The sequence below is a fragment of the Trachypithecus francoisi genome, unplaced genomic scaffold (assembly GCF_009764315.1).
Source record: "Trachypithecus francoisi isolate TF-2019V2 unplaced genomic scaffold, Tfra_2.0 Lachesis_group5, whole genome shotgun sequence".
Taxonomy (NCBI): domain Eukaryota; kingdom Metazoa; phylum Chordata; class Mammalia; order Primates; family Cercopithecidae; genus Trachypithecus; species Trachypithecus francoisi.
This window is the reverse complement of record NW_022681470.1, coordinates 17,854,813-17,882,193: the sequence shown is the minus strand read 5'-3', so window position 1 is coordinate 17,882,193 and position 27,381 is coordinate 17,854,813. Positions and strand designations below refer to the sequence as shown.

General features: G+C 40.6%; 1 protein-coding gene across 2 annotated transcripts in view; it reads left to right on the top strand.

The window, feature by feature from the left end:
• The window catches only part of COG2 (component of oligomeric golgi complex 2), a 52,275-nt gene extending 25,564 nt beyond the window's left edge, over nucleotides 1-26,711 (top strand). For both annotated transcript variants that reach the window (XM_033195680.1, XM_033195681.1), the window contains 13 exons: nucleotides 796-904; nucleotides 1,477-1,656; nucleotides 3,672-3,796; nucleotides 7,117-7,243; nucleotides 11,038-11,177; nucleotides 16,008-16,069; nucleotides 17,541-17,692; nucleotides 19,382-19,579; nucleotides 20,514-20,586; nucleotides 20,869-21,011; nucleotides 22,493-22,632; nucleotides 23,787-23,967; nucleotides 26,022-26,711. In XM_033195680.1, the coding sequence (XP_033051571.1) occupies nucleotides 796-904; nucleotides 1,477-1,656; nucleotides 3,672-3,796; nucleotides 7,117-7,243; nucleotides 11,038-11,177; nucleotides 16,008-16,069; nucleotides 17,541-17,692; nucleotides 19,382-19,579; nucleotides 20,514-20,586; nucleotides 20,869-21,011; nucleotides 22,493-22,632; nucleotides 23,787-23,967; nucleotides 26,022-26,123 (1,732 nt within the window). In that variant the 3' untranslated portion in view covers nucleotides 26,124-26,711. The remainder of the gene's footprint in view (nucleotides 1-795; nucleotides 905-1,476; nucleotides 1,657-3,671; nucleotides 3,797-7,116; nucleotides 7,244-11,037; nucleotides 11,178-16,007; nucleotides 16,070-17,540; nucleotides 17,693-19,381; nucleotides 19,580-20,513; nucleotides 20,587-20,868; nucleotides 21,012-22,492; nucleotides 22,633-23,786; nucleotides 23,968-26,021) is intronic.
• Nucleotides 26,712-27,381: the final 670 nt, after the last annotated feature.

Here is a 27,381-nt window from a genome sequence, read left to right as displayed (position 1 = left end):
CTCTGCTATTTCACTTCTTTTTGAGTGATATTGACACTTGACAATATGTTTTGGGGGGGGAGTACATTTATTATATTTTGTGCCAGATATGTGAAGAATGCCCTGTCACTAGGACCCAGAGCATATAGGTTGACAGCTGTTGCTGTTTGGTAAATGTGATTTTAAAGTAAGTCGTTACTATTTAAATTTAAAATAAGATATTTTGAGATATTTACTGCTGCTAGAGGGTCAGTTTCGTTTATTGAGGAGACAAATGTATTTGGTATTTTAGAAATATTTAGAGGTATTTTAGCAAGGGGAGTGAGGCAGGCAGAGAAGTAGAAAGGATTCAGCTATAAGAAATGGGATGGAAAGAGAAAGAAAGGATAAGGAAGAAGAGGGGAAAGGGGGAGGGAGGAAGAGGGAAGAAGAAGGGAGGTTGAAGCTGAAGAAGAAGGTCATGAATGGGAGAGCTTGGAGTCAGTGGCAGAAACATGTAATTGCATGCACACAGGCCTGGCCAGCTCTGCTGCTGTCTGGTCCCTGTGGGTCAAGGCCAGGCAGCAGCAGCACCTTGTACTCAACAGATTCCCCAGTGCACTTAGAACATGCTGTGCATATGGCTCCTGGGGAACATTGACTAATGGCACAAAAGACGCTTTAGCTTTCACCTTGTAACAAGGTGGCCATGTTAAACACTTTGACAAAAGTCAAAATATAGTGGGTGTGAAAGCCTCTCACTGCCAGGTGTATGATGTATTCTCGTGGAAATAGAGACCTTAGGGATTACACTTCTGTAATTGTTTCCTCTACTAGCCCCCTTTTGACTGGACAAATTTTGGAGAGAATTGCCACAGAATTTAATCAGTTACAGTTTCATGCTGTTCAAAGCAAAGGCATGCCTCTTTTGGACAAAGTAAGACCGGTAAGTGTTGTTTTGGATTTCCACAGTTTGGTGTTTAGGAACTTGCTAAATAATTCTGGTTTAAATTAGTAATATTGTTGATCTAAGGGTTTTGAACCTAGCCTTGTATTTTTTTTTTTCAATTTTTAATTTTCTGGGCCCCAGCTTCCTAAGAGTCACACATTATAGATTTTGTGTAAAGACTCAGTCACATTTTCTAGATGATAAGAGTAAAATTAATTCTGAATTTCATGGAATTGGACATATTATATGATGTAGACAATTAATTTATCCAAAGCTCTTAATTGGATTTTAAATCCATGATGTTTCCTAAAGATTGACTCTGTAGCTTAAGAGGAAGATAATTTTTTTCTCATTCTGTAATTCTGTCTACATTCTTCTTTGATGAAGCAGAAATTTACTTATAAAGAGATTGGGGTGGGGGGGTTCATTGTTATCTCCAGGAAAAGTTATTATTTTGATTTTATATATGTCATCATCTATTGGTGTTGAGAGGCTTGTTATGTGTCTATTTGCAGTTTCAGAAATTGCTCTAACTAGAGTTTTTTTTACTTACCAACCTTTTCTTGCAGCGTATAGCTGGCATTACAGCCATGTTACAGCAGTCACTGGAAGGCCTCCTATTAGAAGGCCTTCAGACGTCTGATGTCGACATAATACGGCACTGCTTGCGGACTTACGCCACGATTGACAAGACACGGGACGCGGAGGCCTTAGTTGGCCAAGTTCTAGTGAAACCATACATAGATGAGGTCTGTGCACCTCCTTCAACAAACATTCATGAGCTTCTGCTCTGTCTTTGACTCTTTACTGGGTGTGAGGAAGATAAGAAGAGAGAGCAGAGATCTTTCTGGAAAGATTCTCAGTTCCTACAGTACCAGCTGTAAGGAAGGCTTGGTCTTCGTGAGTTACAGTTGGGAAGTAATGTTACAGTGCCAGGAATTGGGTGTGCCCTCTCAGGTTTCCTAGCAATGCTGTGGCTCAGGCTTCAAGGGCGACATTCTCACCTAGGGAGAAGGTGTGCATCCACATGTTTTTAGGTCAATTTCATGGCAGGCAATTGTTCCTCAGTAGTTGTTAAAAGAATGTTTTCAAACCACTGGTCTTATGGGTGGACTAAGCAGGGTGGACAATTAAGCAGTGACAACACTGCAGTGTACGAGGAAGGTGCAGAGAGTGCTGTGAACGTGGAAAGGTGTGTGAGTGGGGTAGACAGTGGCACCCTCAAGTCTTCAGGGAATAAATGACATTTGGCCCAAGTCTTGAAAAATACAGAGGAGTTTACTGGACCGGGAAGGCGAGAGGAGGAATATTCAAAGATCAAGGGCTTTTATAACAAATTAGCTGAGTAATACTTTAAATCTAGAACTCGGTTATGTAGTATCCTTCACCTATTAGGATATAGTTAAAATATAGGAAGTAAGTGTACCCCGCTTCTGAGCAGCCAGAGTATAGATTGTGCCATATAAAGTTGCTGATACTCAGCAGTTTCTGACATACAAAAACAGCGGCTTCATCTGCTTCAGACTGAGAGAAGTCACTGAGGCCATCCTCAGTGTTTGGGGACTTGCCTCCAGTGTCCTGTCAGTGTGAATGTTCTGACTGTGGTTAGTAAATACAAGGATTATACTCACATGATTTCAGGGTGAAAGTCTTTTATTTTTTAAAGTGGAAAGTTGAGACTCCCAATGATAAAAGTGAAATTTAGGGACTAATTTTAATAATTATTTTGGCCTTGTTAAGATTACTAAAAATAAATGATCTTTCAGTTCTGTTTATATCCTGTTATATTCCATAGCTGTCTCTATGGGGGTGAAAAAATTACGTACATTATTTCTTTGTCAATAAGTGAAAAATTTGTGTGTGTGTGGTTTGGGGGACAGGGTCTCACTCTGTCGCCCAGGCTGGAGTGCAGTGGCATGATCATGGCTCACTGTAGCCTCAACCTCCTGGGCTCAAGCAGTCCTCCCACCTCAGCCTCCCAAGTAGCTGGAACTACAGGTACATACCACCATGCCTGGCTAATGGTTTTTTTTGTATTTTTTGTAGAGACGAGGTTTTGCCATGTTGTCCAAACTGATCTTGAACTCCTAAGTTCAACTGATCTGCCTGCCTTGGTCACCCAAAGTGCTGGAATTACAGGCATGAGCCACCGTGCCCAACCAATGAAAATATTTTAGTCACTCATCTATTCCTTTTTCACTGAACTGAATATAGTATGCTAAATTAAAGAAATATTTGAACTTTCAGTGGCATATTAAATTCAGTAGCCACATTCTGTTTTATTTAAACTCAGCTTATCTTGTCATATCATTCCTGACTCCCAATTTTATCACACAAAAATAAAATAATAAACTAATATATTTTCTATCTTTCTCTGCCTCAAACCCTTCCCTAATCTGCATGATGGTAGAAGAAAAGGCCAGTATGAAGACAATGAGGAGTTGTAGTGGAGAATCGTGTGCTCTGCTTTAAATTTTTTTTTTTAACGGTGTTACTTTATTTTCAAACTCACAGGGAAGCATATGAGAGTGCATGGTTTATCAGCCCATGTCTCCCCAACAGTCATAACTGTGCAGCCTAATCCGAGGAACTAGTTTTGAATGTGACCTGTTATTTACTTCACTGTTTAGAAAATATGTCACAGGGAGGAGGGTGAGCATGAGGAAGCAGATTTGTAAAGTTTTCTTTATTGTTTTCTCTGAAATATATAGTTTGTACTTCCCTTTAAAATGCTTTTTTTAAAAAATGATATTCCTTTTAATAGGTGATTATAGAGCAGTTTGTTGAATCTCATCCCAATGGCCTTCAAGTCATGTATAATAAACTCCTGGAGTTTGTTCCTCACCATTGCCGCCTTCTTCGAGAAGTCACGGGAGGTGCCATCTCCAGGTAATTTAAACGACCCCGTGTGGACCCCCACCTCCCTTTCAGTGGCCGCACCTGCTAAGCACAGGTGCACGACAGACGATGACCGTCTTGTATGAAGTGAATCCATTATGAATCTTGTTATTTCATTGTTTCTACCTATGATACTGTGAGGCAGGTTGCATTAGCCTCATTTCAAAGATGTGGACACTGAGATGAAGCTGAGACTGAAGACCACATTTCCAAATCCAAAGTCTAGCCTTTCTTCTTCTCTGCACTTTTTCCTAAATTTAGTTTGAAGTCAGAATTGCTTTCCTTCCATGATTCTAATATGTCATAATCTGTCTATAGATATCAGTTCAGTTTAATTCAACAAGTTTTATACTAATTATGAACTCATCTTCAATTTTTCCTCCCTTTGTTCAGTTTCCATGACTTCCTGATTCTCTTTCATAAATATCCCATTACTTTCGCCATTGCCATTGTCCCAGTCCAGGCCTTGTCATCTGCTGTCCACAATAATAGAATCTCCCCACCCTGTCTGCCTACTTCCAGTCTCTCCTTCTCTAGGCTTCTGACTGTCACATTTACCCAGAAATCTGCGATTCGTAGATTTCTTCATAAATCTTTAGTGGCTTCTCAGTGCACGTGGAGGAAGATCCAGGCTTCTTGAAGCAGGGCAAGGCCCTTTTTGTTCTTGCCTGGTAGCTCTCCACTGGAGAACTCTCTCCGCCGTGGAACTTTCCCTCCGTATCCCTGGATGCTCCAGCCACACAGTGCTAGCTGCCTTTCCCCAGCTCCCTTGTACTCATGTGCTTCTGCGTTTTTCCTCTGCTTGCCTTGCGCTTCCTGTGCCCTTCGTTTTCCTGTCAAACTGCCTCTCCATGTGAATCTCCAGCTGAGATACCACCTCCTTCAAGAGACCATCCTTGGCTGGGCGTAGTGGCTCACATCTGTGATCCCAGCACTTTGGGAGGCCAAGGCGGGCGATTGAGGCCAGGAGTTCCAGACCAGCCTGGGCAACATGACAAAACCCTGTCTTTAGAAAAAAAAAAAACAGTCTTTGTCCTAATGTTCAGCATTCATCATGTCCTCTGGATTGCAGGACGTGTTGCTTTTGTGTCTGCTGATTAATTTCCATGTTGCATTATGATCACCTCTCCGCTGCTCACACCTTCCCCTGCCTCTTGACACAGTGTCTTAGAGCTAACAGCTGCCCAGTTAGTGTTTGCAAAATGAAAGAATTAACTAAGTTTAATGCTCAAAAGGCAAATAAGGTCTCTGTTTTCATGGAGCAAGCAATATATTTGGCCTTGAGTTTTTGTTCTTTGCAGAAATGTGGGGTAATTAATGTGCTGCTTGGCATTTGCAGTACCCTCTCTCTTTCCTGTGTATCACCTAAGATGAAGCCTAGTTTTGCTACTTTTGTTTAGTAATCATAAGGATTTAGTTGGATTTGGGGATAAGAATATAGTAGAAATCATGATGTAAAATGAAGCCATAGATATGAAACAATCAGTCATTAGATTTGACAGAGCCAGTCTGGGTCCAGAGATGTCAAGCTTCAAAGCTTTAGGGGATCTTTTCCACAGTTTTTAGTGTGGGGGAATTCACGTAGAAGGCTTAGAGATTTGAGGAATCTGAACTGTACCTTGCGAGATCATCTTCATCTGCTGCTAGCCCGTCACTGTGTTGCAGGTTCTGTGTATCCCTTTCCTTCCCGTGCTCGGCTCCTGGCTTCAGATTTCCAGCGTGGTGCTTCCCTTGTCACTCTTTTCTTTTATCATGTGCCACCCTTCATGAGCTTTATAACTGGCAACACCAAAACATTTGTGATTTCTCCTCCAGAGAATACAGATGAGCTTTTCTAATCCATCTAATCCAGGTTTTACATTCTCTCTTTGGGGCTTTCATTAGACATTAATTTTGGGAACGAGGAAATGTTGTCATTTAGTAGTGATTATATTATGTATATCTGTAGTTTGGAGTCCTCAATTTTGTGCTTTCTTTCTCCAGATACCTTAACAGAGCCTGCTCTTACTATTATTTGAAAGTGTATAATATGTTGTGTGGAATTGGATATATAGGAGGCAGCCATCTTCTTTCCCCTTCCTGGCCCTCCTCCACCCCCACCAGTAATTTCTTAACAATACTTAGGTGAAACTATAATAACATTATTTGCTAGCTCTTCCTGGACAGTGAAACAAAGCTTTCTTGATAACTTGTCTATCTTGATAATTTTTGTTAAGCAGGAAAATTACAAAAACTTTTAAAAATTTTATTTTAATACTTACCAGAATGTTAAGTCCCATTTTGATATGGCAACTTAGCTACAAAACTACCAGTTTTGCTAAAATAAGAACATTTATTAAATTGTTTGCCATTTTAAAAAATTACCTTAAAATAGAGCAGAATACACAATATGAAACAAAGTGGGCGGATTAGTGAAATGGTGTTTGCCTAGAATGTATGTTTACAGGTCTTCGAGTTCATGAGAGACTTAAGGAATCTCTCTTATTTAACCGTTACTAACATAGGGCTTTTACTGTGTGTTAGGCACTATCCTAAGTACTTTACAAATATTAATTCTTATAATGACTTTGTGAAGTTGGTACTATTATCATCACCATTTTAAAGATGAAGAAACCAAAGCACAGAGAAGTTAAATGATTTGCCGGTGCTCCAGTATTTGAATCAGGCACACTGGCTCCGAAGCGCATGCTTTTGTCTCAGTGCTGCCTGTCATCTACATTTGGGAATTTGGAATTTAAAGTCTGGTGCTAAACAAAGACAAAATAAGACAAGCACACACACACAAAAAAATAATCTATTATCAGATTTTTGTGTCAAAATTTGTGATAAGATTTCACATTTGATAGTCAGAATTTTAGAACTGAAAGTAATCTTAGAGATAGCTTAGTAAATAAAAGCTGTTATTAATTTATAAATTAGCATCATTTACAATGCTGTGTGGTTTATTGGTATTCAGTAACGTGAAGGTTATTTTTCCTGTAATATTAGACTACTGTACTTTTTTTTTCCAAGATGGGAGTATAAAGGTGGTGGGAAGTATTTTAGAGGGAAAAGTGTACCAAGGTGATTAGCCTTGACACCAGGTGGAGGAGTCCGGATCCAGGAGATTTGCCGGGTGTGAGGTGAGACTGAGATTAAGGAGTGACATAGAAATTTGAGTCTAGAAACAAACTAAATTACAAATATTTTTTTTTTTTTAAGTTGAAATAAGTTTTAGACTGCAGATCTTTTGGCAGAAGAAACACAGTGGAAATTTGCTCTTTGTAAATAGATTATGGTGTATTTTACTGAAATGTGCCCTTATTTTACAGTGAAAAAGGCAATACTGTTCCTGGATATGACTTTTTGGTGAATTCTGTCTGGCCACAAATAGTACAAGGATTAGAAGAAAAGTTACCCTCGCTTTTTAATCCTGGGAATCCCGATGCATTTCATGAGGTATCTCCGCCCATCCTCTTGATTCTTGAAGATGTTAACCGGAGACTGGAGAAATATCGCGTTTTCTTCTGCTTAGTCTTGGTTCTGTGGTTTATTAAAAATAAAAATTTGAGTTGCTAAGTGAACATTTACCTTAAAACACACACATCACTTTATCCAAGATATGAGCTATGATACTTTTAGGAATAAGAACATTTTCATTTTATAATATAAAGTATAATTAAGTCTAGATACAAGTGTGAGTAGAAATGTACATTATTTTCTTAAAAACATCCTGAGCAGCATTAAAAGCTAGTGTTTTTGCAGTTTTCTGTGAAAAATTAAGTTTGTACATCTCTGCCGTATAATTCTGAATGAAAACAAAGAGTACTCATTGGATTTTTTTCAAGCAGCAAGTACAAAGGAATTGATTGGATTTTAAAATAGACTATAAATGTCCTCTATAATTTGAAAAGTTAGAAAGCCCCAATATTTATTTCCTTTTTTAATTTATATTTATTTTATTATTACTATTACTATTTTTGAAACAGGGTCTTAGTCTGTCGCCCAGGGTGAAGTGCAGTGGCACAATTATAGCTCACTGCAGTCTTCGACTCCGGGACTCAAGCAGTCCTCTCTGCTGCTTCCTGAGTAGCTGGGATTTCAGTGCACACCACCATGCCTGGTCAATTTTTCTATTCTTTTTCTTTTCTTTTTCTTTTTCTTTTTCTTTTTCTTTTTCTGTGGAGATGGGTCTCACTATGTTGCCCAGGCTGGTGTTGAACTCCTGGCCTCATGCAGTCCTTCCCCCTCAACCTCCCAAAGTGCTAGGATTTCAGGTGAGCCCCCATGTCCAGCCCTATTCCACCCCACCCTTTTTTTCCCCCTTAAAAAAGAAATCATTATTTTAAAGATTTCATGGTTAGGATTTAAAAAGTTAATGTATAAATTTGCTTTCCTTTGTATCATTTTAAAGGCTCAGCCTCTTGGTACTTTTCTTCCTTCTCCTTCCCTGGATTTTGGTTTTTGGTTTCTTATGCAATGAGATAATCTTTGTCGTTTAATTAGGTACTTTATTAAATTTGCAGTGATTCTAATTGTCAATGCATTTGACTCTTATTTTGTACTTTCCCTTTGTTCCAGTTTTCTTCCCTTATTTCCTTCCTCCCATCTTTTCTTCCTTCCTTCTTTTTTCACCTTCTTTGTATTTTAGACTTCTGGGGATCTGTTTTCCATCTTTATTCCGTTTTGTCCCCTCTACTAATTTGGAAGTTGTGCCCTTTATTTCTGCATAAATTGATTAACCTTAGTGGTTATTTAACAGAATCTAAAGTTGATTGATGTTCTTGAGCCTCCTCCTGGACAATACACGGAACTTAGAGCACATTAACGCCAGCCATCCCTTCTCATAGTATATATTTTTGTTTCCTTGCTTGTACTTCTATTTTGTTTCTTTTTTTTTTAATCTTAAAAACTGGGCATTTTTATTGTTTTAAATAGTCATTATCCTCTGGGAATTACCCTACATGTTTGTCATTGCTTACTGTTCCTTTTTGAATGTCAGCTCATCCTTCTTGAATCATTCTTCTGAAATTCATGTTAGAAGACTTTTTAGTAAGGCTCTGTTGATAATAATTTATTTTTTTAATAATTTCTCAGTTTGTGTTTGAAAATAACTGTATTGCTTCTGTTTGTAAGGTCAGTTTGCTGGATATATTAATAGAATTCTCAGCACTTTGAGTATTGTCTTTTGAGTTGCATTATTAAGTTTGCTGTTAATTTAATTGTTATTCCTTTGTAGTTAATGCCTTTTTTCTCTGGCTGCTTTTAAGATCTTCTGTGTGACTTTGGTGTGCTAAGTAAGTTCTGCTATGATATGTCCAGTAGAACTTCTTTTTTTTGTTATTATCCTTAGGATTTGATAGGTTTTCTGAATCTGAGAATTGGTGTCTTTCATCCATTCTGGAAGATTTTTATTTATTATTTCTTCAGTTGTGCTTTTCTTTCCTTCCTCTATCATCTCCATCTAGATCTCTTGTTTAGACCGACTCACCCTATCCTCTGTATTTGCTGCGTTCTCGGTAATTTCACAGTCTGTCTTATAGGTCACTAATTCCATCCTTAGTTGTGTCTAAACTCTTTTCCACCTGCATATTGAGTTTCCAGTTAATTGTCATTTTTTTTAATTTCTGGAAGTTGTATTTGTTCTTTGTCTAGCCTCCCTGGTGAATTTGTTTATTGATTTTTTAAGTGTAGAGAGGCACAACATAAGTGTAAACAGCCTGGGGCCCAGCAGGTTTCCCACAGATAAGACAACACACTGGGAGGTTTACCATCCCAGAAATGCAACTTACCTTATCTCTTGGCTGATTGTCGCATGTTACAGTGCATTGAATAACAGGATTGTGCTGTTTTCAATAAATTTTGTAGCAACAACATTTGTGATTTTAAAAAGCAGGGCTTTTAAGCTAGCATAAGGAGAGTGAAGTAATGGCTTTAAGCAGTAGCAATTGTAAGTTTTAAGCACTGGCAAATGTAAAGATGCTTTACAATTTGCTCTATGCTTTAGAGACTCATATTGACCATGTTTGACTCAGGAAATGTTTCAGCTCAGAAATGAACCTTTCTGATAGAACTTGACTTTAGAATTTTAGGCTAATACTTAATGTTTGTGAGTATAGTTTCCAGCAGATAGTATCCATTTATTTCCAGAAATACTTTCAGCTTTAAGCCTTAATGTAACATGTTTCTTGTAAGAGGGAAATATCTTTATATATATTTTTTAGCATCCATTTTATGCAGAGGTATAGTTTTGTCCCAAAAGGGAAGAATGATCCCGATTTTTGTCTCAACTCCACACACCTAGACCACCCTCTGGGATAACAGAAGTTTGCCCAAAACCTTTTGAAAGAAATTTAAAGCCTATAGTTTTTACTACTACAAAATCCTGTCTAAGCACAGACTTTAGCATATTTAGATTAATGGTTTGGTGACCCTGGATTGAGCCCCTTTTAATTGAGAAGAACATAAAAAATCAACAGTGTTCTTAGAGCCTGGGGGCTTCAGGAATAAAGTACCCACAAAAGCAACATGCAGTCGCAGTTGTGCTCTACTGACTGAGTAGCATTCTGCTTCCTCTACCTCCTAGCTTGTCTTTTGAGCAGGTTCTCTGCGAGCCTCAACAGAAGAAGAAGCGTCATTTGTAAAATGGGGGATGATGATGAGGATGATAGCAGTTGCCTTGTGGGGTAGTTTTGTGGGTTAAATTAAATAATACAATTCTAAGCACAGTGTGTTGATGATAAATGCTACGAGTTAGCTGCCACTCTTAATGGTTTTGGTGCATCTCCCTGTCAGTTTTCATGCTATCTCATTTATAAAAATGATGTGAATACACACATGGTTCAATTATTTCTCTTCTCTCCCTTTCTTCTTCAGAATTTTCTCCTTCTGTTCTTTCTCCTATGTGAGGCAATGATGAATTATGTCGTTTAATCTGCTGTCAATTCAAATTCCAGTGGGCTGGGGTAGGGGGCCCTAGAACATGAGCACTACCATTTAGAGAGCACCGGACTTAGAGTGCCTGGCTCTCAGATGGGCTTTGCCATGGAAGACACGGAAGACGTATCCCAGAACCACTCTGGGCATTTATGCATCTTTCAATGGGACGTTGGAAGGAAGATCTCGTAAGGTCCCTGTTAACTCTGGAAACTGTGATTCTTATGTGTTAAGCTGCTTTATCTTGATTACGGTTTTCAGTACATGTTCTGGTTAGTTTTCTGATAATGAAAATTTTCCATTTGTTTTTATTTTAGAAATACACCATAAGTATGGATTTTGTCAGAAGATTTGAACGGCAATGTGGATCACAGGCTAGTGTAAAAAGATTAAGAGCACATCCTGCCTATCATAGCTTCAATAATAAGTGGAACTTGCCTGTTTATTTTCAAATAAGGTTGGTCGTTTATTCACCACACACCCTTCTAAAACAGAATTTGAATGCCAATTAAGGTTGTTGTGCCAATTAGTGGCTCCTTTTCTCTGATCATCATAATAGGCTTTGGGAGACAAAATTGAAAGTGGAGAAAGATACATAAGAAGTATTATGGTTGCCAAAGTCTGACTTGCGTGACAAAAACATAAGTTTTATTTTTTGGTAATTGGAGAGCTCAGAACACAAGAGTTGGAAGGAGCTGACTCAAAGCCCAGCCTCATTCCCACCCACCGTATCCTCATTCACTGTGAAAAGAGAAAGTAGAAGTTATACAGCAGCTCTTTCTTTCCATTTTCCCTGTTTCATCATCTGCCTCAAGTAATGAACCTGTCTCCCATGTGGTTTTGCTCATCTGAGATACCTGCCCCCTAGAGGGGATGGGGAGAAGCACAGCCTTGAGTGTTCTTGACAGCTGCTTCCATCTGTTAGTGTATGAGAAGCCTCGTCATTATTTCGGCTTCCCTTATCATCTTTGTGACATTTGTGCCCTCTATTCTGGAAAATGGTGACATTTTTCTTCCAGGTTTCATGATGATCTCACCTTTGTCAATAAGCCATTCTATAAAATACTTCGGGAAATGTAGGATGAACCCTTGACATCATACAGTGCATTGGAAAAACAGATGATAATAGCCATTTTTGCAGATTCTCTTGAATGAGGTCATGGTATATTCTTCCATAGAATGGCATTTTACCTGAAATGCTCTTTGAAGAATCATAGGCTTTTCTATTTACATTGCTGGATGCTTTCATTAATTATGATGCAGTCCTTTCCCCTAGAGTTCTGAGGAATAATTACAGAGAGGGAGATCAAGAATTAGGTCCCCTGATGATAATTGCTTGGGATGATTGAGAATGTATGTAATCATCTTTTTATAATGAAATCACAGTTCTCAGAATGAAGTAATAAGGTGCCCTTTCACTTACAATACTGTGTTTTATGCTAAATTTTCCAAGGTTGCATCATCATGTAGTTTGTCTCTCAGCAGGAAATTATGGATTTGTTCATCTAAGATGTTAATGGGATGCACTGGAAATAGTTGTTATATGATAATCAACATCAAGCCAGGGCAAGAAGCCTTTTTGATTTGTGAGCAGGATTTAAAATAGCAAAGCATCGTTTTATAAAATGATACTGCTATGGAGAAATAAGGTTTACATTTCCCCATCTCTCTGTCATCCAGGTTTGGAGTTAGATTACTGTGGTTATCTAATGCTATCACCTCACAAACATACTCCTCTGCTTCCTGCCTCCAAACTCTTTCCTGGTCCTTTTCCTCAGACCCTGGGACCCATGCACCGTTACCTCACTCTTCCATCCCACCACTGCACCTCCTGCAGCCCCCATGGGCTATTTCAGCCTGTGCTCTTGGCTCTGCCAGGCTGGGCCCCTTGGTGATGGCACAGCTTGGCTTCAGCTGCATCTCCCTTCGTTTCAGTTTCTCTCAAAGCTGGTAATTGGGGCTTAAACTCCATTGAAACTCAGCCAGTTCCCTGAAAGTCTTTTTTTTTTTTTGAGATAGAGTCTCGCTCTGCCGCCCGGGCTGGAGTGCAGTGGCCGGATCTCAGCTTACTGCAAGCTCCGCCTCCCGGGTTCACGCCATTCTCCTGCCTCAGCCTCCCAAGTAGCTGGGACTACAGGCGCCCGCCACCACGCCTGGCTAGTTTTTTGTATTTTTTAGTAGAGACGGGGTTTCACCGTGTTAGCCAGGATAGTCTCGATCTCCTGACTTCGTGATCCACCCGTCTCGGCCTCCCAAAGTGCTGGGATTACAGGCTTGAGCCACCGCGCCCGGCCCCTGAAAGTCTTTTTTACCTTCAGCAGATTTCAGCCTTAAGCCTTCAAAGGAGTTGATTAGCCTTTTTGAAAAAACCTCTTTTATTTAAAATTCATGAAATTTAAAAAAATACGTTTGAGTTATGAAGTGTAGAACTTGTTTTTAGTACATTTGTTTTTCCATCTAAAAAGTAAATTCCATGAAGACTTTGTCGAACTTTTCTATTGATTTTTATCAGGTGTTGGGTTGTTTGCTCTGAAGGATGACAAAAAGTTCCGCAAACATGGTTAGGGTCAGAGTTGCATTGTCATCAGATTCATTTCAAGGTCATTTGAAGTAAACCTAAAGACAGTGGGGTGGTGATGGTTGAACATTTCCTAAGAAGAAATATTAATATTGCGCTCTCAGTAAAAGTTTTCTGCTCCTGGATCTGACTGTATACCCATATCCCAATCATCTTCAGGAAAAAGGCCACCTCCCCACCCCAGCCATCACCACAATTCTTGTGAACACATTTTGTATCCTGTCACTGTCCCTGAGACCCCACTGCGTCTACATTTCATTTGCTCCTATGGGCATATTGGAAAGTAGATGAGGATTTAGTTTCTCATAGGAAGAAATTAAATGCAGATGTGATCAAAACAGCCTCAAATTATAATGAGTCAGTGGCTACCTGGAAACTGCAGGTGTTAGCCCTTTAAATGCCAAAGGCTAAATTTCAGTTTGCTGTTCTTTTTAAAATTGAAATATTTCTAGTACATTCACATGTATATACTGTATTACATAGTATATGCTGAACACAGTCTTATGATGTGGAATCTACATAGTAATATTAAGGTGCAGGTAACCCTTTCTTTCCTGTCCCTGCACTCCTCTCAGACATGTGTATCCACGAGAGACGGGTGCACTTACGATGTTCCTGATACTTCAGAGAAAAAAAACAGTAGGCATCACTATTGTTATCGCCATTGTAATTTTTATTTAAGTATGATTGTAGACCTGTGGTGTTTGTGGAGGAATATGTCTGGAGACCTTCCCCGGGCCTGTATTTCAGAATTTAGAAATGTTTGTATTTGGGGTTGCCCTTCTTACGTGGATCCTGTTGAGAGTAGAGTGACATTCGATGTGCACATGAAAACCACAGCATAGCTTTTCAGATTGCAGCAGAGGTTCCCTCTCTCTTTTGGCCATTTTCCAAGAAGAAATATGTTCTATTGCTTCACTCCTGGCAGTTACCGCACAGCAGAGCTGTGTGAGGGGCTGGTCCCCTGGCTGGGGAGCACACCTGGGCGAAGTGACTCGGGCAGTTGTAATCCTGCATCACTGCCCCTGCTCACAGATAGGCAGAACCTCTCTGTGAAGTGCAGGGATCAAGGCTGTGCTGCATTTTTTTGGTCCTTTTTCATTTGTATGCTTTTCAGAATTATCGTAAATATACGTAAAACTCTGTGTCCTATGTCTTTGCGTAGTACTAAATTATACCTATTTTTCCTTATTGGTTTATAGCATCAAGCTTCCACATTAATACTGCATACTAGTCCATTGAATATACCACAGATTCTATAACCATATTCTTTCTTTTGGCCATTTAGGTTGCTTCCAGTTTTTCCCTGATACAAACAGTGCTGTGCCAGCTATCAGGCCTTTTCTGTATCAGGGCTAACTTCCTGTATTTTGTTTAGATTTTGAAGAAAGGCAGGACTGGGGGTCTGAGGTTGAGCTCTAGGTGCTGGTTTGCTCTCCCAGGTGCAGAGCAGTCCCATCTCCCTTGCTCCCATGTTCAGTGTCACTGCCTCCTCTTACTGCTGTTCCTGGGCTAGTTTCCAGTGCTTTCTTATCCCACTTTTCCATCTGTCACTTATTCCTTCTGTATCTCTCAACTGCACCAGGAAAAGACTAGCCTTTGTGAGCTTCACTGGGCAATTAGAGAGTTCCTTTCTTTCCATGGGGCAGACAGGATGGCTACTGGAAACCAGCCAGCTGTAATGGTCCAGGATAGCCTTGGTGTCTTCAGTGCTCAGCTGTGTTGGGTAGGGCTGCAGCTTTCTGTGTCAAGCTGTTCTTTTTACTCTTTAGACAGTTGCCTTTAGCTCAGTCTCTGAACCGCTTTTTAAAAGCACATTATGCACTATAAAAAATAATTTCATATCAGTTGGATAAATTGATATTGAGCATGCATCAGAATTCATTACTAGTAAGGCAATTAGCAGGTGACAAAAGAGCGTGCTAGTAAAGACAGGTATGAGATTGGAAGAGTTATACAGTTAGAAAACAATGCCTGCCGAAGCAGCTAGCTTAAAAAAACTATATAACACATTAGCCTTTTACAAAGTCATAAAAACATGTCCATATCCATTATTAGAACAGAGGTCTGTGACAGGATGAGCTGAGGTGCCAGGTGAGCCAGCTGTCATCAGGAAAAAAAGAACGCACATCTAGGAAGCGCTGGTACAGACACTGAGCATTAGTACCCGAAGGGCAAGTACCATGGACGTGGGAGAGGGTCGGCAGATTAGAAGAGCACCAAGCAGCGAGTTCTAGTTTTAACTGGCTACTTCCCATGATTTTTCTCAAGCTGCCAACACAGGTACAAAATGCAGCTTTCTTACCCTGGGGACGTTTACCTACCTGTGATGGTGTTAAGATAGATGGGTTGGAGGAACCAAAGTTTTATGGCCTTGAAGTGAGTAGAGGATCATAAGCAGGTGCTACTCACCTGACAACTTCTTGCTGGAGACTTAACTGGCAGTTTGTTTAATTTGAGAAACATGGGGTAAGTTATGATTCAGACCAGCTGCAAATAACAGAGAACCCTTACATAACAGTGGCTTAGTCACGATTTCTTGTTCAGTTAAAAAAAAAAAAAAAAGGCTGGGAGAACAGGCATTTTGAGGCTGGACTTACCAGTGAGTGACAGAGAAAGTTCCTGTTACTTAGGAAAAACAGAGGATGGATAGGGAAAGGCATCTGTCAGAGTCATAAACACTAATTTGTGTTCTTGTTTTTATCTCAGATTTAGAGAAATAGCAGGATCCTTAGAAGCAACACTTACAGATGTCCTGGAAGATGCCCCAGGTAACTCCCCCAAAGTGATAAGTGGCATGGTATCCTAAATGAGTTCATTCAGTTCACCACATCAGCTAGATCATAATACTCTGCGCATACTTTCACTGGTTTTGTGTGTGTGTGTGTGTGTGTGTGTGTGTGTGTGTGTTTGTTTGTTCATGCCTTAAGTTGGACCTTAAAATCACTTAGTTTGACTTTTTTTTTTTTTTGAGATGGAGTCTCGCTCTGTTTTCCAGGCTGGAGTGCAATGGCATGATCTTGGCTCACTGCAGTCCCCGCCTCCCAGGTTCAAGTGATTCTCCTGGCTTAGCCTCCCAAGTAGCTGGGATTACAGGTGTACACCACCACCCCGGCTAATTTTTGTATTTTCAGTAGTGACAGGATTTCACCATGTTGGCCAGGCTAGTCTTGAACTCTAACCTCAAGTGATTCATCCACCATGGCCTCCCAAAGTGCTGGGATTACAGGCATGAGCCACCATGCCCAACCCTTCTTTTTTTAATAAGGTAAAAATAAACCAAATAGTTTTGGTATATAGAGTTCTTGCTTCATAAAGATGAAAAAGAAATAAGAATATAGGAGACAGACCTCATTTTCATTCCTGAATATAACTTGTCCAGGGGATATGGCCCCTTGGTGTGCTTATGTGATCAGCTGTTTTTTTTTAGCAAATGGGCTGCAATCTGCCTTCCTCCCAGGCTGAGGACTGGTCTGGATGGTAGAGGGTCAGGGTGCTCCTGCCTCTCACTGACAATGACTCACAGCTGAAGCATGCATCCTGGGCCTCCTGGGCCCTGGCTGCCTATGCTGGGATGCTGGGCAGGTAACAGCTGTAGGTATGTGGACTTACCAGTACATGTTTGCATACTCTGAAAGCCTCATTAATTTTTGCATCATATATTTATTCCTAGTGACCACTGAAATACTGTGTGCTTATATCTAGGTTCCTCGACTTAAATTTCCACTCTCTTTTATGCAGCTAAATCTCCTGTCATTTTGAATCAGTTTTAGCTTCAGAATTTGTTTTCATCTATCTTTGCCAAAAATGGTCATATGTAGTTAACTTCTTCTAAAAGAATAAGAAGTATGTTGAGATAGAGGAAGAATCTTGTGAAACAGGACAAATTTGAAACTGAAGTTTAAACCTCTGCAAGTGATTGCCACTCCAGCCCATGTTTGTTGATTTGGTATAAAGTACCTATTAAACATTATTTCTGAATGCAATGTATGTTTGATGTTTATCCAGACACCTGGGAGATAGTGTCATGTAAAACTGTGCGTGGCATGAAGGATGTGGTAGGGAACATGGATTGTGGCCGCTCCTCATCCCTGTGCCTCCAACAGCTTTGCTGACCACATGGTTTTCTTCAGAAGGCCACTTTCTTTACCTTTGAATCATACATCGAAAGTCTCACATTAGATTATAGCCTAAAATTGTCTGAAATTCCTTAAATGTGTGTTGTGGTTGTTTTTTCTCTAGCTGAAAGTCCATATTGCCTTTTGGCTTCTCATAGAACTTGGAGCAGCCTCAGGAGGTGTTGGTCAGATGAGATGTTCTTGCCCTTGCTGGTGCATCGCCTGTGGAGACTCACTCTGCAGATTTTGGCACGATACTCTGTGTTTGTCAATGAGGTAAGGGCTGGCCGTGGAGCTCATCCATAATCAATACTGATAAAAATTAAAGATATGTTAGGCTAACTCCGTAAGATTTTTGTAAATGCCATGAGAGGTTAATTCAGAGGACCACAGTCGTCTGACTTCCCAAGATTATCTGCAGCTCTGTTTCTGTTTCACTTTTACTCCTGCAAGCGCATTTAGGGGTGTCTGTTATCACGAACTTGTTTTATTGAAAAGCACCATTCTGGCAAGTCCATGTTTTCCCTTCTCAAAACCAGATTCTTTGAACTGACTCCAAATTAAAAAAAAAGATGTTCATTTTAATTTCAAGGTGATTATGAAAATGATTAGAAATAAAAATATGTGCATTTTAATACTTAATATTTGGAAGGTTACAAAACGATATTGTCATCAACATAAAAAGGTATTAAAATTATCTTTTCTTTTTTGAATATCCTTTTCCCTTTTCAAATAATCAGATGTATTAAATATCCACATGCCCTTGGTGACTTATTAATACTCGACAAAAAGCCAGAAATTCTTGATCCACAGAGCGTTGGTACAGTCCGGTGCTCAGCACCAGCCCCGTGGGTTCTTGCTAGGACCTCGGATTGCGGTGCTGCCCTTTCTCTGGGGGACGCGTGAGTAACAGACTCTCAGCTAGACCAGTCATGGCAGTGTGAGGAGTATGCAAAGGACATGTGTTCTAAAAAATGAAAAAGACAACATGGAGAAAACAGCACACTTTGAATAAAATCTTTGTTATTTGGAGTAGGAAAGGATCCCAGTCCTCCTCTTGCAGTGCGTTTTAATGGAAAGAGTGTCAGCTTTGGAGCTAGTGTCAAACTTTGGCTCTTGAACTTTTTAATTCTGTGGACCTAGAGAAATTAAGCTGAGTCTTCATCTGGAGAATGGGAAAACAGCTTCTATACGTGGCTGTTGTGAGGATTTATTTGGACTAAAGCTCCTGTCAGGTAATGGGAGTCTAGTGAAATCTAGTTTGTCTTTCCCTTTTGCCTTCCCTCTGCTCAGAAAGGTCTTAGTGGACCACCCTGGGCCGTCAGCTGTTTCTGAAGACCGCTGTATGATTCCCCTGACAGAGTTGGGTTAGGACAATTATTCACTTAGGCTAAGCATGCGTTCTTGCTAGCCAGGAATTCTCTGTTTATCTGTAATAGATCACTTTGCCCTGAATGTTCATTATCCCATTCTATCCCATTCTTTTCTTGATGCTAGCGTACTTCTTTTTTATTTTTTTCCCTTATAAACAATGTTATGCAAAGAACATTTTGTTTTTTGTATTTGAAGGTTTGGATTTTGATATTTTACCCTTATTAATTATAATTACAAATATGGTATGTTATTTGCCTAACATAATTGATTTTTTTTAAAACCTGTGATGTCCCCAACATTAATTTTATTGTAGTTTGGATACTTTATTTTTCACATGGTATTTTTATCACCAGAAAGTAGACAAGTTCCGGAAGGTAAATGTACATGGGGTGTAGTTTGTCCTTGTTTCTCTTAGTGCTTCACTCCTTCCTGTAGATACAATAAAGTGTACTTTTATTAGTAAGTTTTTACTAAGTGCTATGTAGACAGCTAGCATTTAGTGGTGAGTTATTGATGCATACATATGTAATATATAAATGCTCGTGTATCTTGCTAGTGTAAAAGTAGTTAATCAGTGAAATCCTTTTTCAGCTTTCACTCAGGCCCATTTCTAATGAAAGTCCCAAGGAGATCAAGAAACCTTTGGTAACTGGTAGCAAAGAACCTTCCATCACCCAAGGAAACACTGAAGACCAAGGAAGTGGTCCTTTAGAAACGAAGCCTGTGGTTTCCATTTCCCGCACTCAGCTCGTGTATGTGGTTGCAGACCTGGACAAGCTTCAGGAGCAGGTAAGCCTGTGTCCCAGAAGAATTCCAGGTGCTTGGTTTAATGTTTTCACAGAAGGTAGCATGTGTAAAAGGCAAACACCATTGGGCCTTACGGGGCTTAAATTGTGGGGCCCATGGGTACCCCAAGAGAGAACCCCTCACCTCCCTTTCTAGGTGTCTCTCCAGCTTCCCCTGACAGATCATGTCCATATAGGGTTTCTAAGGGTGTGCACTTCTTCTGCGTGGAGTACATTCTGTATTGTATTCACCTCCACCCTGCTTCCTTTTCAGTAGTGATGGGACAAGCTGGAGCAGCCATGCTTCCCCGGCTTTTTTTTTTTTTCCATTAGCTCACCTTATTCTGCTCAGGCATGATCTTTAGTGGGCTGGATTTCAGTTACTTTACATTAATTTACCCCAGTATTTTCTGTTGATGTTTAATCTTCAGCTATACCTTGAAAGTGCTAAAATATTAAAACTTCTTCCTCTGTTTTCTCTGTATAGATCCATATGTTTTTGCTTGTAACATTAACTCTGTGGGGTGAATGTAGTGGTTAAGTCCTCTGATACACAGTTCGGCTTTCCTCAACTTTAGATATTTTGTGGTGCTTGAATAAATACCGTTTTGAATTTTAAAATGTGTATGTTTTCAGTAAGAATATGGTCTTTGCTGTGTCTATTTTCGTATTATGGAGAGCCATAGAGTAGAAAATGTTTTTGCTTATTTTCTGTGCCTGTTAGTAGCCATTAAACCATGTGATTTCTCATGTTGTTGAAATCTTTTTATAGTAAAAGCATTAAAACGATTTCTTTCCTTTGATGAAAATTACTGAAATTCCTGATTTTAGATTCACCATTCATTAGCAAATTCTAGCGTTTATAGATGCAAATAGAATCGCCTCTTCCTTTGATTTATAAAAAGTAACTGAATATATAAAGTGCATATTTATTTCAGCTTCCAGAACTCTTGGAAATAATCAAGCCAAAACTTGAAATGATTGGCTTTAAGAATTTTTCTTCTATCACAGGTAAAAATGAATCTTGACTAAGCAAATCTTTGAATAAGAAATGATTTAAAATAAAATTTCAGAGACCGTAGGGTATATTTAATTTGACATTTTCTTCTGTAGTTGTAAATCCTTGGTTGTTTATTCTGTTTTGTATTATAACTTCCCTAAGTAAGACGTTTTGTCTAATTCATTTGATCTGATTTATTATGGTACACACTGTAAGTGCTGTGACAGTATTTCAAATGAAGGTCACATCTGGGCCTGAGCATGATGATTAAATCCAGTCTTTAATCTCAACAGCAGCCCTGGAGGACTCCCAGAGCTCTTTGTCAGCCTGTGTGCCCTCCTTGAGTAGCAAGATCATCCAGGATTTAAGTGACTCTTGCTTCAGTTTCCTAAAAAGCGCACTGGAGGTTCCCAGGCTTTACCGAAGAACCAATAAGGTCAGCGCCATTCATGGGAGAGAATTCTGAGGTGGGGAAGTGTGTATTAGGAAAGCCAAAGAGGAAGGAAGGAAGCGGCGGATTCCCAGGGTAGCCTGAGACAGACTGAGCTCATCCCGTTCTGAGAATAGTATTGATGAAGAGAGGGAGGTTCGGCAGGGGTGATCAGGGGCTCTGGGCCACAAATCGAAATAGTTAGACCTTTCCCATCCTATCCTAAAAGTATTTAAGGATGTACTCAGTTTCCTTTTGGTCTTGCGGAAAAGTATGTTTTTCAGAAAAAGCGTTTTAATAACATTTTAAAGTCCTATACATTTTTGTCTCCATATCTGGTATTCCACACTTTATATCTTGTTCCCTCTTTATTGTTACTGGAAATATAGTTGGCCCCTGTGTCCCCAGGTTCTGCATCCACAGAGCCAACTGTGGATCGAAAATATTCAGGGAAAAAAAAAAAACTACAACAATAAAAAATAATATAGGCCAGATGTAGTGGCTCACACCAAAATCCCAGCACTTTGGGAAGCTGAGGCAGGAGGATTGCTTAAACCTAGGAGTGTGAGACCAGCCTGGGCAAAGTAGTGACATCCAGTCTCCACACATAAAAAAAGTTTTTATTAAAAAAAAATACAAATGTTAGTGATCTAAAGATGATTTAAACTATACTGAAGGGTGTGCATAGGTTATATGCAAATATGATGCCATTTTATATTTGTTCCTTATTGTCTGATTTGAAGCTGCCTGTCAGAAGTGGGGGAGAGAGACCTATTTTATGTTGCCAAATATGTTGTTTTTCTTCAGTAATCTACCAACTCTCTCTTTCTAGTCAATAGGTTGCTACAGTAATATATTTCCTGAGAGTTTGTGTTAGGGTCAGACCCTGTGCTAGACACTTCACATAGTCTTACTATCCTCCTACAAAGTGGGTGCTAGTATTGCCATTTGCAGATGAAGAAACCAGAGCTAAGAAAGGTTACATTCCTGAGCCTGGATCCTTGCTTCTCAAACGGTGGTCTGATGATCAGCAGCATTCACATCACCTGGCGGGTGGGAGCTCGCTAGAAAAGCACAGTCCCAGAACTCAACCCTTCCACTAACAGAATTAGAACCTGAGTTTTCTGCCCCCAACAGAATTAGAACCTGAGTTTTATGAGATTGCCAGGTGATTGATGTGGACATGAAGCCACAGGAAGCAGTGCCCTAGTTTTGATGCCCTGAGCCGTGGGTGGCTGTGCCAGCCAGCACCTGAACCCAGCCTGGCTCCAGACGTCACCTTCTTGTGCTGGCTCTTCTTATTCCCTCGTGTTCTCCAGGCAGCTTTCTGTGGACCCCAGTGTTACCTTTGGGAGGGATGGAAGTTGTCCATGTCTCAAAACTAGAACATTAATAGTATCCTTTTGGACTTGAGGTCTGAGTAACTTACTCTGTTTCTTTTCTGTTTTTTTCCTGTGCATCTTTATCTCCTACCAACATCATTCCAGGAGGTCCCAACCACAGCTTCCTCCTATGTGGACAGTGCTCTGAAGCCCTTATTCCAGCTTCAGAACGGACACAAGGATAAGCTCAAACAGGCAATAATTCAGCAGTGGCTAGAAGGCGCTCTCAGTGAAAGCACTCATAAGTACGTAAATTAAAAGTAGACCTTGTGGGCCTTGCTTAGAAGAGTCTGCGGCAGAAACCCCCGAGGCCATCAAGCACTGCATATGAATAAGGCAGTGAGACTGCCTAGCACTTCTTCACTGGATTAGTCAGAGTATGGTCCCGCAGTTTGCTACGTCCCTCCCCACACCCCCGTGAGCGGCCCGTGGGCCGGCTTCCTCTGCCTGGGCCGCGGCCTCGCTGGCCGTGTGCACAGTGCCCCTGTGTCTCCTGGCCCTGCCTGCGTTCCCTGCAGGTGCCGTTCTCCAAGGTCCAGCCACATTCTTCTTGGAGGCCCTTTCTTTGCTCAGCCCTGTCAGTCCAGAGTGGCTCTAATCATAACAGATAATCAAAGAACTTAGGTTGGTAATCAGGGAAGAGAAAACATACATTTAAAAGTAATTACAGCTGACAAGGACTCGATTCCTAAAACCTATAAAGCACATGAGTGTCTCTTTCTAATGAAATATTCTTTTCCTAAATCAACAAGTATGCTATTCAATTTTGTTACTGATTTTAATTATTAAATATTAATTTTGCAGTAGTATTTTATTTACTTAAGATTTAAGTGGCCATTTATGGGTTAATTTAGAACATAACAATAATGTCTAATACAGTTTTTGTGGGCAAATGTATTTCAGATGCCGAGTAACCAGCTTGTAGACAAAGCTTTGAAATATAACTCATTTATAATTTCAAAATTATATTGAGAGTATTTTAAAGACAATGAACTTTATTGAAAATTCTGAAATACTTTTACACTCTAAAAGATGAACTGTTCCTAGAACTGATTAGAAATGAACTTGTTACTGGATCTGGGGCATGAGCTACAGATGTCTACCTTCGATTAAATGTTAAACAAAATCCATGCAAATACATATTTCTTAAATTCTGAGGGAATGCTGTGTTAGACACTTAAGACTATATATATACACACGTATGTGTCTGTATATGTGTGTGTGTGTATATATATAAAAAAATGATTTAAAAAAACTTAATTACTTACCATGGCTGAATTTTCGTTGGAAACTAATTTGTATCTTAAAAATCTCTTTTTTTGGTCCACAAAGCCAGTCACTCTATTTGGTGTTATACACAAATGCCTCTTTTCACCACTAAATGTGTCTTCTGCTCAAGGTACTACGAAACCGTGTCAGATGTATTGAACTCTGTGAAGAAAATGGAAGAGAGCTTGAAAAGGCTGAAACAAGCCAGAAAAACCACTCCCGCCAACCCCGTCGGTCCCAGTGGTGGCATGAGTGATGACGACAAAATCAGGCTGCAGTTGGCCCTAGACGTTGAGTACTTAGGAGAACAGGTAACCCATCAGCCGCCGGCCGCTCCAGTGAGCCTGAAACCAAATTCTGAGAGCCGGGCAATTACTTGGTGGCTCACGTGATCCCAGAGATGCTGTTGCAGTGGCTAGGGAATTGCTTCTCAAGTGTTAACGACTAGGAGTCGGGGCTCCCAAATTTTTTTGCCTCCAGGCAATATGAGAAGGAAAAGGTAGAAGAAAATGGAGAATTCCCATTTTGAAGTCCAGTGGCGTGCTCTCTGGTGCTGCCATCTGCTTGTTTACCCAGTGCCCATGCTCACAGAGCTCGCTACAGTGGGACTTTTTGGTCTGGTGCCTGATACTTAATTGGTGCTAACCCCAGGCTTTTGAAATCCTTACTGGTTTAGCTTAAAATAACTGAAAGCATTTACCCGTCTATGGTGCGTAAGAAATCCTCTGAGCACAACTCCTCTGCTTCCCTGGTTGGCTTTTGTAGGTTTCCTATAAAACACAAATTTTAGAATCATGGCATGTGGCTGAATGGTAATGTGGATATTATCACTTAAGAGGTGATATGGATAACATGCAATGAATGTCTTTTCATTTTCACTCAGGTGAAAATGAAATTTCATCATGAAATGAAATGTTCTGATACTGTGAGGACAGTTCATAAAACCTCTAGATGTTCAGAAACTGGCCTTCTAAACTGTTGAAGTGTCGTCCCACACAGTAGTAGGTCCTCAAGGGAGGCCTTTCCAGAGGGAAAAAAATTGAAATTACAAAGTTTCCATAAGAGGACACTTGGTCCTGATTTGGAGAACTGAGACAATGTTAATAGAAAAAGCAAAAAATAAAAGCGGTCAAAACAAGACCCTTGATTTTCTAGCTTACTAAGGAATTTCTTTTACACGTCATGATCATCACTGAAAATTCAACTGTTTTCTGCTTTGAGATGAATGTAGAGATATATCCTGGTAAAAGTCAACGGCCATGTTGCTTTATTTGGCAAAAAAACCTAAAGACTTTTTACAAGCAAGAAAGTATGTTATAGAAACGTGAAGAGCCAACGAGCAAAAGCAAGGGAAGGAAGGAAGGAGAGCGGGATAGGAAACTAAAAGGAAAGAGAAGGGAAAGATAAGATGCCCGCGCAAGGCCGGGCGCGGTGGCTCAAGCCTGTAATCCCAGCACTTTGGGAGGCCGAGGCGGGCGGATCACGAGGTCAGGAGATCGAGACCATCCTGGCTAACACGGTGAAACCCCGTCTCTACTAAAAAATACAAAAAACTAGCCGGGCGACATGGCGGGCGCCTGTAGTCCCAGCTACTCGGGAGGCTGAGGCAGGAGAATGGCCTAAACCCAGGAGGTGGAGCTTGCAGTGAGCTGAGATCCGGCCACTGCACTCCAGCCTGGGCGGCAGAGCGAGACTCCGTCTCAAAAAAAAAAAAAAAAAAAAAAAAAAAGATGCCCGCGCAGTCCTGGTCCCCAGAACAAACACAGAATGCTGACAGATACTTGGTGTGTATCTTTCTGGATCTTTCTCTGCGTGTGTGGTGCGTGTGTGTGTGTATAGATGTATACGTGTATGTGTGGTGGTGGTGTCATTTTTAAACAAAAGTGGGAACATGGCGTGCCATGTCTCGGTGACCAAATAATCCACGGTAGTTGCTGTGCCAAGCAAAGTGTTTTCAACTCATCTGATTCTAAAAGGTTTTTGGCAATATGTTAAGAAACTAAGAGCACAGGCCAGTACTTTTTTGAAAATTCTCTACTTAAAAAATAGTTCACTTTTTTATTTCCCTAGTGTGGATTTTCTTTTCTAGTGTTTTTTAGGCCCACAAAAGAGGCTCTTATTCTGTCTGATTTGTTGGACTAAGATAAATTAACCTACTGGCTTCTTAGAATGCTAAGTGTTTGACCCCAAAAACCTCACATTTTACAAGAAGTAAATCCTTTGCTCTAGAGGAAAAAATATCCTACAAGTCTTCAGGGAACTGTCTTCTGGTTTAGTAGAGGATGAAGATTTTATTTCTTTTTTTCCCGCCCCCCACATTCAGCTTGAATTGCAGTAACATAATTCATTCTCATGGCCTTTGCAGATACAAAAGTTGGGACTGCAAGCAAGTGACATAAAAAGCTTCCCAGCTCTCGCAGAGCTTGTTGCTGCTGCCAAGGACCAGGCAACAGCAGAGCAGCCTTAAGCATCTTGGAAGCTCTCAAGGTTAGATTCTTAAGCAAGAGAAGAGTTGGACTTCCAGGCTGAAAGGGGAGAAAGTGACTCTGTTCTCTTCGCAACCGTCCATAGCAAAGAAGTGCTTCCAGATCACTGCAGCAACACGCCCATGCGTCTTCTCAGCGTATTTGGGTCTTCCTTTGCCCAAAAAGAACACAAAAGCCTTTTTCCATTGTATGGAAGATAGTTTTTAAGACGTTTGAAACTTTCTACTATAGTTTACAGAACAAATTATTTTATTTTTATTGTAAATCTTAGTGTGGAAGAGCTGATTTCTAAAATATGATTAAAGTAAATATATACCTATGAATGTCAAGAGTTGTCTCCCTGAGCCTGCAGTTGGAAGTGACGACTGTAGTGGAGTGATGTCCTGTATAGGAACGCCCTTCTCTGAAATAAAGAGAACTCCTGGGCTTTCTAAAGAGGCTGCCGGAGGCCGTCCTCCACTCCCACTGTGTGTGAGAGCAGTGCTTCTGATCCTGCTGTCACCCCAACCTCTGGCAGGGGCCGGCACCAGTGGGAAAGACCTCCTTCCTAAATAAAAGAAGTGTCTCCCGGGAGTGTGTGCTCCTTTTCTTTGGGAATTCCGCACCAGGAAAGCACTCCTCATCACTCGTGCCCTGTAATGACATGTGTTCCCTTCCAGGCAGATGCCCCTCTTAGCACCAATGGGAAGGGTCCTGGCCAGCACCAACCCTTTCTTTCAATGTGTGCGACTTCCTTTCCTTGGAGGGGTAACACACCTTCCTTAGGAGTCGGCAGTTCCCGCCCTTCCTGGCAAGCTGATGTGGATAGAAGGAAGGAAGACTGCCCTGAGAAGAGCTGGCAGCACTGGGGAGAGGCACTCCAAGACTGGTTTGTTGGTTCGAACTCACATAGGCAGCATGGAGCACAGTGCAGCCCCTGCTTAGCTGTGGCTTCCGCCCTCCCAGCCTGATGAGGAGCTGGAAGCAGCTGTGTTGAGTCCTTAGTCTTGCATTCCCGTGCATCTCAGTCCCTTCTTTGTTCAAAGGTTAGCCGTAGGGAGAGGAAGTAAATGGTAGGAAATGAGAGCAGGTCCTGTAGTTAGCAGGCTTGAGTTTTTTAGCACAGCCCGGGATGAGGAGGGCTAGAGAAGTCAGAGGAAATCGCGGTGATGAAAGCACCAAGAGCCAGGTGTGTGTGGAGCCCCAGGGGCTTCCATGCAGCCCCCAGCCCGCCACAAAGAGTGGCTTCCACTTTCTGTT